General features: G+C 43.8%; 1 protein-coding gene across 1 annotated transcript in view; it reads left to right on the top strand.

The window, feature by feature from the left end:
- Positions 1 to 12,588, top strand: part of Aldh1l2 (aldehyde dehydrogenase 1 family member L2) — a 42,476-nt gene that overhangs the window by 12,609 nt on the left and 17,279 nt on the right. The window contains exons 4-14 of the mRNA XM_028883607.2: positions 71 to 236; positions 2,127 to 2,228; positions 2,423 to 2,512; positions 4,584 to 4,718; positions 5,904 to 6,029; positions 6,531 to 6,622; positions 8,268 to 8,415; positions 10,097 to 10,216; positions 10,779 to 10,906; positions 11,738 to 11,888; positions 12,475 to 12,545. Of these exons, the coding sequence (XP_028739440.1) occupies positions 71 to 236; positions 2,127 to 2,228; positions 2,423 to 2,512; positions 4,584 to 4,718; positions 5,904 to 6,029; positions 6,531 to 6,622; positions 8,268 to 8,415; positions 10,097 to 10,216; positions 10,779 to 10,906; positions 11,738 to 11,888; positions 12,475 to 12,545 (1,329 nt within the window). The remainder of the gene's footprint in view (positions 1 to 70; positions 237 to 2,126; positions 2,229 to 2,422; positions 2,513 to 4,583; positions 4,719 to 5,903; positions 6,030 to 6,530; positions 6,623 to 8,267; positions 8,416 to 10,096; positions 10,217 to 10,778; positions 10,907 to 11,737; positions 11,889 to 12,474; positions 12,546 to 12,588) is intronic.

Below are 12,588 nucleotides of genomic sequence, written 5' to 3'. Positions count from 1 at the left end.
CTTTAACATGACTACTTCTCTACTTGATACAATCTACAGTCATTTTAAGTTGAAACTCTTCTTTCCACAGGACTCTGATCTCAGGAGATAAGCAAGCTGGGTTTTCTGTTTTCTGGGCAGATGATGGTTTAGATACAGGACCCATCCTTCTTCAGAGATCATGTGATGTCAAACCCAATGATACAGTGGATGCACTTTATAACCGGTTCCTTTTTCCTGAGGGAATCAAGGCCATGGTCAGTATATTTACACCATCAACACCAACTTTGGAAACCTTTAACATTGGAGGGATATTTTTCTTTCATCAAGAATTACCTGCCAAGCCAGGCATGAATTGTTTCATCATTTTGCTAAATACTTGAGTCTCCAACCCTGTTGACAGTGGCTAATTATAAGGAAGTATAAAGAATCTTTAAATTTTTCCCCATGTAACAGACTTCCTTAAAAGGTATTTTTACTTAGTCTACATAACAGAGTGAAATATGATTATTGATTTATTTATTCAGGTATGCTCTGAGAAAAAAAACTCTAAGCATACCATTATGTTAAATATTTCGTTCATGGGTGCTAGAGAGATGGCTCAGTGGTTAAGAGCGCTGGCTGCTCTTCCAGAGGTTGTGAGTTCAATTCCCAGCAATCACATGGTGGCTCACAACCATTTATTGTAGTATCTGATGCCCTCTTCTGGCATAAAGCTGCACATGCAGATAGAGCACTCATATACATAAAATAAATAAATAAATAAATAAGCACCCCAGGTTTTAAAAAAATATTTTGTTCATAAAAATATTCAAAGATTCAGCAAGTAATTTCTATGTCATTTGGTTGTTGTCCCCTACCAATGAGAATTTGGTAGAAAAATTAGCAAGGTTCTATTAGGTAGTCATCATTTACGTGAGGGAAGAGTAAGACCTCTGTTTATGTCATGTGATGATTAACACAGAGGGCTCTTGATACTGCAGAGGTCCATCTTCAAGTTTCTGTTCTACCTCCTGCAGATGATGCTTCATGGACCGACAGCAGCAAGCCCTTTGGCCTCTTGGGCCTTGGTTCCTTCCTATGTAGAATGTGGAAAACACTAGCTCATAGGAGTATTCTGAAAGTTAAATGACATCATTTGTGTAAAGGATCTAGCATACATCAGGTGCTCAGAACTGATCTTTACAATCAAAATAGCACACAGGCACACATGGACTTCCCAGTGAATGTGTCAGGAAAGAGAATGCAGACACATCCAACAGAAGTGAAGTCACAGATGGCTGGCATTGTCGTAATGAACACAACAGCCCATCTCCTTCTATCCTCCCCTGTCTTTCTGGGTTGAACTGGAGGCCTTGCCTATGCTCAGCATGAGCTTTGCCCTGAGCTGCACCTGCAGCCCCAACAAGAATTCATGCTTGAGTGCAGGCTTGATATGGGGAGTGGGCACACCTAGGTGTAAATCCTTCCAGGCACATCAAACCTGTTCCTGTTGTGAAATGACACTGTAATCTACAAAGTTCACACTCCAAAGATGTGCAACTGAATTACCAAAAAAGAAAAAAAGAATCAGCCAGGCATGGTGGTGCACGCTTTTAATCTCAGCACTTGGGAGTCAGAGGTGGGCGGATCTCCAAGTTCGAGACCAGCTTGGTTACAGAGGGAGTTCCAGGACAGCCAGAGTTACAGAGAAACCTGTCTTAAAAAAAGAAAGAAAGAAAGAAAGAAAGAAAGAAAGAAAGAAAGAAAGAAAGAAAGAAAGAAAGAAAGAAAGAAAGAAACAAAGACTTTTGGTGTTCTAAGTTAGTTTATGTATAATGTTGTGTTTGGTGGCACTAATAGCCATCTTTGGCCAAGTGTGGCTGAATCTAGAGTTAGTTGTTTGACTTTTCCTGAAACTACAGTTTCCTCATTTGCAAAACAAGGATGTGGTGGTATATACACGGTTCAGAATACATTTGATATCTCCAAAGGATAACTTACATAAAGTAGCTGTGTATGCTGTCGGCATGTAGGTTGTTACCATCACAGCCTGACTTTCTGAGCAGAGTTATATGAAGTCAGTATGTTGTTTACAGTCCTCCGTTAGACAGGCCATGTCTTCATGGATCACTGGGCTGTAACACCAATGATGGTTTTGGCTTTAGGTAGAAGCCGTCCAACTCATAGCTGATGGAAAAGCTCCTCGCATCCCCCAGCCAGAAGAGGGGGCAACCTACGAAGGGATCCAGAAGAAGGAGAACGCTGAGGTACTCACATCAGTAATACATAGCCAAGCCACAGCCTTTGACCGCCACCTTTGAGTAGTTCCCAGTATACCGTTTCCTGACCGAGAGGCAGCCTCTCCAAGGCTGCTGGCCCTGTGTGTCCCCACGACTGTCCCTGATGACAGAAAGGTTACCGGCACCTTTCGGCCTTACAGCCCTTGTTTGTGCTCACCTAGATTTCTTGGGACCAGCCTGCTGAAGTTTTGCATAACTGGATTCGAGGTCATGATAAGGTCCCTGGAGCCTGGGCAGAGATAAATGGACAGGTACGCTTTCAAGGGACACATTGCCCCCATACAAACTCTCCCTCCCTCCCCTTCCCTCTCTCCCTCCCCTTCCCTCCCTCCCTCCCCCTTTCTCCCCCCTGGCATTTAAACCCAAGGTCTTGCACAAGCCATGAATGCGCTGTGACACTGAGCTACACTTTTGGCCCCATCTTACTAAGCTGCTTCGGTTGGCTTCAAATTTGTGGTCCTCCTTTAACTGCAGCTTAGGGGAGGCAGAGGCAGACAGACTTCTGGGAGTTTGAGGCCAGCCTGGTGATCTACACAGTGAGACCCTGTCTGCAAAGGAAGGACGGAAGGAGGGAGGAAGGGAAGGAAGATAGCTCAAATGAGTTAATACATGCCATTTCATGAAAATACATAGTCCCTGATGTGCAGGAAATATTTAATACTTTTTAATTATTACAGCTTAGTAAATGACAGTCAGTATTTATAGAACGATAATTTAAAAAAAAAATCAGTGTCCTTTGCTCTTGGTCACCATCCTTTTCTGGTCTTGTTTTCTTGAATTGACCCCCAGAACAGCTTGCATGGCTCACCCCTCATCACCCTGCATTGGAAGAGCCCCCATGTTCCTGGGGGCTCAGATGGAGAGTGATTGCCTAGCATATATGAAGCCCTGAGTTCAGTATTCTCTTACTTAGGGTTCCTATTGCCATGATAAAACACTGAGCAAAAGGAACCTGGGGAGGAAAGGGTTTATTTTGTCTAACACACCCAGGTAACAGTCCATCACTGAGGGAAGTCAGGGCAGGAACCTGGAGGCAGGAGCTGAAGCAGAGGCCATGGAGGAATGTTGCTTACTGGCTTGATCTTCATGGCTTGCTCAGCCTGCTTTCTTATAGAACCCAGGGCCACCAGCCCAGGAGTGGCACAGTCTCCGGTTAGTTGGACCCTCCCATGTCAATCATTAATTAAGAAAATGCCCCACAGACCTGCCTGAAGGCCAATCTGATGGAGACATTTTCTCAACTGAGGTTCCTCATCCTCGGATAACTCTAGCTTGTGTCAAATTAACAAACAAAAACAACCAGGACAAATCCTCACCACCATGAGCCACCCCCTGCACCACACACACACACACACATACACACACACACACACACACACACACACACACACACACACACACTACCTTTATGGTGAAAAGGCTCTGCTTTTCTTTCTTTTAATCTCAGCCATCCTTCTGTCAGTTTGAATGCATGATAAATGCACACTTGTATTACCTGGATTTGCAACTTTTTGAAACTTTTCCTTGTGTGTGTATATATGTGTTCATGTGTGTGTGTGTGTGTGTGTGTGTGTGTGTGCATGTGTGAGGGAGTATAGTGTGTGAGGCCATGTATGTGTGAGTGCATGTGCACAAGTGTGTCTGGAAGGCAGAGATTGATGTTGATGTCTTTTTGCACTTTGGTATTAAGATATTTTCTCACTGAACCTGGAACTCACTGATTGGCTAGACTGGCTGGCCAGTGAGCCCTGGGATCCTCCAGTCTCCGCCTCCCTAGCACTGGGATTACAGGCCAGCACCATTACACACATCTCTTTACCCAGGTGTCCTCACACTTATTCTGCAAGCACTTGACCCGCTGAAGATCTCCAAAGCCCCATCTTTAAGACTTTAAAAATCTATTCTTTTTATGTGTATGCATATGTGTGCCTCTGTGTGTGTGTGTGTGTGTACCACTTGCATGTAGGAGCCCTCAGAGGCACAAGGCATCAGATTCCCTGGAACCAGAGTTACAGTGGTTCTAAGTGGCCGTGTGGGGGCTAGGGAATGAACCTGGGTCCTCTGCAGGAGCACCAGACACTTTAACTACTGAGCCTCTCTCCAGCCCTCTCTGGGACTTTGATCACACATTTGCAGAGATTTTCATGTGTTCCATTTCTACTGATGCTTCATTCAGTCTCACCAAATAAAAACACATGAGAAAATCGTGTCCCAATGTTACTACAGAAATTTGAACTTCAATGTTTGACCAAGAATTGCACACACACACACCCTGGCAGTAGCTTTACGTCCTGAGTTTACAGTGTTTGATCTTTTTCTTAGATGGTGACTTTCTATGGTTCATCATTATTGACTACCTCTGTGCCTGCTGGAGAACCCCTGGACATTAGAGGTTCCAAGACGCCTGGCCTTGTTACCAAAAACGGACTTGTTCTTTTTGGTAATGATGGAAAAGCAGTGAGTGTATAAAGTCACTTTTTTGTCTTCCTTCTGTAACTGCCGCTAGTAGGGAATAGCCTCCTCCGGCTTTCACTGGGAGGTGGGAGGCTCATGGGGTGTGTCCCGCTTCCCTGGAGATAAGAGGCCTTTATATGCCCAAGAACAAGGTTCCTCAGGAAGGCCCCATGGACCTTCACAGGGAGACCACAGGGAGACCACAGGCAGACCTGGGAACTGGGTCAGAAGAGGGAGACGTGGACCTCTGCTCATGCACCTGCTGTGTGTCAGTTTCCCCATCTATAAAGCAGGAGATCCATATCTGCCCCCCCCCCATCAGAGACCAGGAAGATCCAGGGAAACTCATGTGGCCTCTTCACTGTGCACTGCTATCACCTCCCCAGGCCAGCCCCACCCATATGGCTAGCACTGGGTCTCCTGGACAGATTCCCAGCAACAGTATAAAGGGCATTTGTAGTTTACAGATCTGTCCCCACTGTTGAGGATGAATGAATTGTTAATGATACAGTGTTTTAGTACCAGCTGCTGCTAGGTCTTTTTTACTTGTTTTGTTTTTCAAGACAAGGTTTCTTTGTGTAGCAGTGGCTGCCCTAGAATAGCTCTCTAGACCAGATTGGCCTCAAGTTCAGAGATCTGCCTGCCTCTGCCTCCTGAGTGCTGGGATTAAAGGCATGGGCTGCACCTGGTCACTGTTAGTTCTTAAACCAGCTCTGTTATTTACTACCGAGTGCTACTAGACAAATCATTGAACTTCACCGAGCCTCCAATTCTGCAGTGGTAAAGCAGGCACATAGTACCCGTCTCCATCAGGATTTCTTGACTTAAATAAGATTCCAGGACGTGCATCCACGATGCGCCAGAGTGAGTGATTGCATGCTGGCAGCAGTGGAGTGTCCTCAGGGGCATCGACAGTGTCATTTGGTCCAAGTATCTGTAACCAATATGTAAGTTTTCCCTGGGTGCACTGTCCATCTATTTTGAAATGCATCTGGCTCTAGACTTGACTCTGTCCTTTATTCAGCCTCTATTAGGATGTCATTTGAGTCCTTTTAGACACAGGGAAGTAGTTTGACCAGATGTCTGTATCCTTCAGATCAGCCAGTCTCTATACCCGTCTAATACATTAGATTCCTCCTTCCAACAGGATGGTCCAAATCCTCAGCTTGTTTTCTCGATGTCTCATAGCTGATGGTGAGAAATCTGCAGTTTGAGGATGGGAAGATGATTCCTGCCTCCCAGTACTTCTCATCGGGTGAGACATCAGCAGTAGAACTTACAGCTGAGGAGATGAAGGTGGCAGAGACAATCAAGGTGAACATGTGACGTCCATAATGCAACTCTTCCCTTGGAAAACAGATACCTATCTGTAGCTGCTGTAATTGTCCTTAGAGGAATAGGACTGTGGCTTCATCTCCTCTTTCTGCATCAGTTGTGGTTAAGAAACCAGCTCAGAAACTGATATGCTCAGACACAATACATAGAAATTTATTTTTCAGTTCTAGGTTGGCTTGGAGGGCTTGGGTGAAGTTGGGACATGGAGAGTAAAGGTAGAACCATTCAGAAACCCAAACTGGAGGTCATTTTTATTTTATCCAGAACAAAAACTCACATATAATTGTATGCCATTTTCCTTGGGGCCAGAATGGTAAGGTAGGATGCTCAGGTCACCTTCTGTCATATTCACTGGCCATTTGTGACTCAAGGAGATAATGAGCAAAACCCTCATGTTGTGTCTTCAGGTAAAGGGCAAGTAGGTCTCTGCTTTGGGATTCCACATAGCCCTTCTTTATGAAAGTGGCCTTTTCTGTGCAGGTCATCTGGGCTCGAATTTTGAGCAATGTTCCTGTGATTGAAGACTCCACAGACTTCTTTAAATCTGGAGCAAGCTCAATGGATGTCGTGAGGTAAAGTCACCACCTCTGTGTGCACGGACACACAGCTTCATCTATTATAGCTCCCTTTTTTTTCATGGTCACACTCACAGATCTGTATTTGTGACTAACAGGTTGTTTTCACATTACTTCAGTGTTTCTAATTATTTGTTATTTTTAAAAATGTATTATTATTATTTTATTTGTGTGTGTGTGTGTGTGTGTGTGTGTGTGTGTGTGTGTGTGTGTGTGTGAATGCCAATGTCAGTGTGTACAGGTACCTACAGAGTCCAGAAGGCGGCATTGAATGCCCTGAAGCTGGAGTTACAGTCAGTTATGAACTGTTCACATGGGTTCTGGGAAACAAATTCAGGTCCTCTGCAAGAGTATGTGCCCTTCACTGCTGAGCTGCTCTCCAAACCTGGAACACTAATTCTTATACCTCACCTGCCCATGTCCCAGCATGACCATTCCCCATCCTCTCCACACCCCTAGCATCTTCCTATTAGTCATGGAATAACCAAAAATATTAATTTCAAGAACACATGATATCATCAAAGTCAAGAGGTTTGGGTCTCTAAACTATAGTTTATTAGCAATAATCCATGAGTTCCTAGAAAATTCTGATTAGCTTAATAAGGATTCCAATACTGTATTGTAGTTATATTTTCTGTTAGAGTGAGTTGCCTTAATCATTTGTCATTATCTTTATAAAACGCATGTATTTATTTGTGTTGGTGTGCCTGGGCAATCACATGCCATGACACTTGTGTGGGAATTCATTCTTGCCTTCTCCCATGGGTGGGTGTTCTTAGGGTCAAACTCTCGGGCTTGTTGGCGAGAGCCTTTATCCACTTTATCTTGCTAGCCCTATTATTATTAATAATTTATAAGATATATTGACTTCTTCAGAGAATAAATTATAGAGGACTGTAATTGGTGGGTTTCCACACTGGAACTGGCGAACCTTTCTACTTAAGAAAGGTCAACTGACAGGTGCAGAAGTCAAGGACTGAAAAGGACTTGTCAGCCTTCTATGGGTGCTAGCACCTAAGTTAAACATGTAATATAAACAATTACTCTTATAGATAGACTACAGACGATATTCTCTATTACATTCAGGTCTCATAATTTTTCCAGTTAGGAAGCTGCCTTTTTTCTCATTTTCTGATTTCACTTGAAAGGTACAGACTCATGTACCCATAACTTTTCACTATAGTTAAAACTTCCTTCCCTTAATTTATTTTATTTATAGTTGTGGATAAAGTTAAAAACAACAAAACTGTCCTCAAGACTGATTTTTAATTTTCTCATGCCACAACACATTTTGAATTTATTTTTATTTTATATCTGTGTGTGTGCCTGCTTGCCTTGTGTGCATCATATGCATGCAGTTCCCACAGAGGTCAGAAGGGGTGTCAGATCCCCTGGAACTGGAGTTACAGGTGGTTGTGCACTGCCTTATGTGGACAATGGGAACTGAACCCAGGTCCTCAGTGAGAGCAGAAAGTGTGTCTCTCCAGGCTGTCCCACATCTTAACATCTTCCGTAGTTACCATCACAGACAATCTTGTATGATGTGAACAAAAATCACTCCCAAACCTCTTGACCAATGCTAGTGAACAGGCCATCAAACTCTTTAAAAATGGACATAATATGAGCTGGTTCTCACTTCAAGGCTGGTGGAAGAGATCAGACAGAAATGTGGTGGTCTTCAACTGCAGAATGAAGATGTCTACATGGCCACCAAGTTTGAGGATTTCATCCAAATGGTCGTGAGGAAACTGAGAGGAGAGGACCAAGAGGTGGAGCTGGTGGTGGATTATGTAAGTGTCTCACGGATGCTCAGCTTCAAACTTCCAATCCACTGCTACAGAGAACATGCGCATTTGCCATTTATATTTATGGCCTTTCAGACTAGTTTTATTGAGATACAATTCAGGTATCATAAAATTTACCCTAGTTAAGTTTGCCATTTTAGAACATTCACAAATTTTGCAATCATCATCACTACTATCTAATTTTGGAATATTTTTATCACTTCACAAGGAAAGACTGTACCCAGTGGCAATCATATGCCTTTCTCCTGACCTGCTCTATATCCAAGGTCCTCAGAAACTAGTCTCTTTTCTGTCTGGATTTGCCATAATGCCATTATTTCATTTATAGATTTGTGCAACATGTGGCCATTTGTATCTCTTCTCTTTTCTCTGACATATGTTCAAGGTTCACCCTTGTAGCTGTTATCACTTCAACTCTCTCGGGCCAAATAATATTCCATTGTGTAAGGATATATACTTCCTCTTTTGAATCCACTCATCAGATGGTGTGTGTTTAGATCATTTCATTTTGGAGGTTGTTATCATTATACTGATAAAAAAAACTTCAGGTATACATTTTGACATGAACACACATCTTCAGTTCTCTTAGGTACAATGCTAAGAGTAGAATAGCTGACTGTAACTATGTTTAACCTTTTGAGGAACTGCCAAAGGCAGCTGCATCACTTTGTAATCCCATTACCAGTGTAAATATACCTTCTCCATGCCTTTTCTCAGGCTCTCTCTAGCTGTCTTGACAGGCGTGTGTAAAGTACATCAGTGTGGTTTTGACTTTGCACGCACCAATGGACAATGACATGAAGCATTGTTGTGAGTGTTTGCTGTGCATATGTCTATTTTTCTTTGGGAAAATGTTTATCCAAATCCTTTGTCCATTTAAAACATTGGTTATCTTGACTTTTTAGAGTCAAAGTCCTCTGTCAATTCTGGACACTCAGTCTTTATCAGACATGAATTTGTGAATATTTTCTTTTGACCTATGGATGTGTGTGTGTGTGTGTGTGTGTGTGTGTGTGTGTGTGTGTGTGTGTGTGTTGTACATGAGTGCAGGTGTCCATGGAGGCTACAAGAGGGTGTCAGATCCCCCTGGAGCTAGAGTTACAGGCATCTGTGGGCTGCCTCATGTAGGTACTGGAAACTGAAACCAGTTCTCTGCAAGAGGAGCAAGTGCTCTTAACTACAGCACCAATTCCTCAGAGGCAGATAACTGTTTTTTAAACTCAGGTAGAATATTAAAAAAAGTGCTTTTATACAGATTTCTCTAATTACCTAAGAAGTCATCTTGAAAAATCTATTTCTTCATGTGGATTCAAGATGTGTGTGTGTGTGTAATAGCAGAGCTGAGGAGAGGGTGTTGGATCACCTCCTCTATCATTCACTACTTATTCCTTTGAGGCAGAGTCTCTCCCTGAACCTGGGGCTTGCACTGGTGCTCACATTTCCTTGGCTATGCCAAAGCCACAAACCCTAGTCACTGTCCTGTTCCCACAACCCTCAGAGCTGGGGTACAAATGTGCATGGTTTTCCTGGATCTGAATTCTGGTCCTGATGATGGTTCAGCAAGTGCTCTTGACCACTGAGCCATCTCTCCAGCCCCGTGACTGTTTCTCTACCACGATCTGCTATCAAGTTGATAAGCACAGAAATACACTGACTTTATTCTCAGGTCTCAAAGGAGGTCAATGAAATGACAGTGAAAATGCCGTATCAGTGTTTCATCAATGGACAGTTTGTAGATGCCGAGGATGGGGAGACTTACGACACTGTCAACCCCACAGATGGATCTGTGAGTAATGACAGCTACAGTGACCATCAGCCATGAGCTTTTGTCTCAAAAGGCTGTGCACCAGGCGGGCTGAGGTTACTCGGCTCTAGCTCTGCCCCCAAGCTCCTCAAATACATTTCATTCATTTCTCTTACCCATTCAGCTCTGACATGGACTATTGTGAACCACAGTAACTGTTTTTAGGTAGACTGAATGTTTATGATGAATTTAGACTGCTGTGCCCATACACAGCAGAAGATTTCTCTGTACAGAGCTCTGTGAGGGAGGGGATCCTTCAGACTCTGAGAACTCATGGCAAGCAATCCCACTTCCCTGAGGAAGAACTGTACAATTGCCCTAAACCTGTTCTTCCAGAATGAGATGAGGCATAAGATGGACCAAGATCAGGTTCAGTTTCCATATTCAAACTCTGTCATTTTCTTTGCCCCAGATGGATTAGTTTTGTCGTGGATTTTTTCCATTTGATAAGTCATACTCTACTTTTATAAGAAGTATAATATTAATTCCGAGAGCCACACTGATAGATCCCTTAGGAAACCTATTTTTGCTTGCCTTGAAATAGACGATATGCAGAGTGTCCTACGCTTCCTTAGCGGATGTTGACAAAGCAGTAGCTGCAGCCAAGGATGCCTTTGAAAATGGTGAATGGGGAAAGATGAATGCCAGAGAGAGAGGAAGACTGATGTACAGGTGTGTGTTCTGAAAAAACAACTGTGTTATCTCAGGGTATTAGTTAATATTGTCAAGAGTATAAAAAATCACACAAAACATTCTATGCACCCGTGGAAGACATAACATGTCTCTCATTACTTGAGTCATGCAAAATCCCACACAAGTTCTTGACATCTGATTACAGCTTGTATCAGTCGGAGGTCATCAAGGACTATGTAAGATGTGGGGAACAACACACCTTCCTAAGAAAACCAGCACTTTGGAGACTGCTGTGGGGATTGTGATTCACTCCACATGCCTGCTTTGTCCTCTTCTGTCAGTTTTGAAAACATTTCTGTACCAACCAGAAAGCCACAAGTGTTCATGGTCCTTAGGGGTGTGTGGCTTGTGTTCTGACACCTCCCTGTGTTAATGAACGACTCTCCTGCTGCTGGTTCCTTTGACCCACTACCTCCTGCCTGTGACAACTGGCTCAGCCACTACTCTACTGCTTATGCACCTAGGAGGCAAGGAGCACATGCTGGAGACATGGTTGGCTTCTCCCTGTAACTCATGAATTAAATGCTGGGTTGTAGCTCAGAGCTAGAATACTTGCCTCACATGTGTGAGGGCCTGGGTTTGATCCATAGCACTGCAGAATCTGTACTAATAACCCGCTGAAATAAATCATTTATACAATGATTTAATTGTTACCTTCCTAGACCATGATCTCCACAGGGGTAGGTACGTTGCTCTGGATCAGTCTCTGGAATCTCAGTCTGGGGTGGTACCCTGTGCAGGGCCAGCATATACAACTAGTAAGGGCTCCATCAATAAGTGCTTAGTGGATTTCTTTCACTGCCCACACAGACTTGCCGATCTACTGGAAGAAAACCAAGAGGAGCTGGCAACCATAGAAGCCCTGGATTCCGGGGCTGTCTACACCCTGGCTCTGAAGACTCACATTGGAATGTCTGTGCAAACATTCCGATACTTTGCAGGCTGGTGTGACAAAATTCAGGTAAGCACAAACACTCCTCGCTCATCCCTAGAGGAAAGTGGCCTTAAGAGCACTAGTTTGCGGCAGGTTTGGCCTCTGGTTCTGTGATGGCAGTTTATTCCCCGTCCTCTGGAGAGGAGCAGTGCTGGATCCCCAACGCTGCAGAAGAGCAGGCACACCCACTATGAGCCTCCTTTAAGTACTTTTCTTGCTTGAGCTGTGTGCACGTGTGTTGGGTGTCTCTTCCTCCATTGCTCTACACCTTACTTCTTTAGATAGGGTCTCTCACTGAACCTAGAGCTTGTGGATCTGGTTAGACTGTCTGTCTGTCCTGCCTCTCCGGTGCTGGGATTGTAGACACGTGCCATCTCACCCAGTTTTGTTCTTCGGGGATCTGGACTTCGGTCTCAGCTTGCACAGTAAGCACTCCACTGAGCTGGCCATCTCTCCAGCCCTAGTACATTCTTTTGAGAAAGAAACAGCAATTCATTCTAATGCAGGGATTTATTTCCTAGACGTTGAACAGGAGGAGAGGGCAAAAAGCATATTATCTGTGATTAAGCTTAGTAATTTAAATTAGTAAACTATCAGCCTTTCTTTCCTTTAGGGCTCTACAATCCCAATCAACCAGGCCCGTCCAAATCACAACCTGACCTTCACCAAGAAGGAGCCACTTGGGTAAGACAAGAGGAGAACCTCTGGGTGACTTGGACATTGTGCT

Source organism: Peromyscus leucopus, chromosome 18 (assembly GCF_004664715.2).
Source record: "Peromyscus leucopus breed LL Stock chromosome 18, UCI_PerLeu_2.1, whole genome shotgun sequence".
NCBI lineage: Eukaryota > Metazoa > Chordata > Mammalia > Rodentia > Cricetidae > Peromyscus > Peromyscus leucopus.
This window is presented reverse-complemented; position numbering and strand designations above follow the sequence as displayed.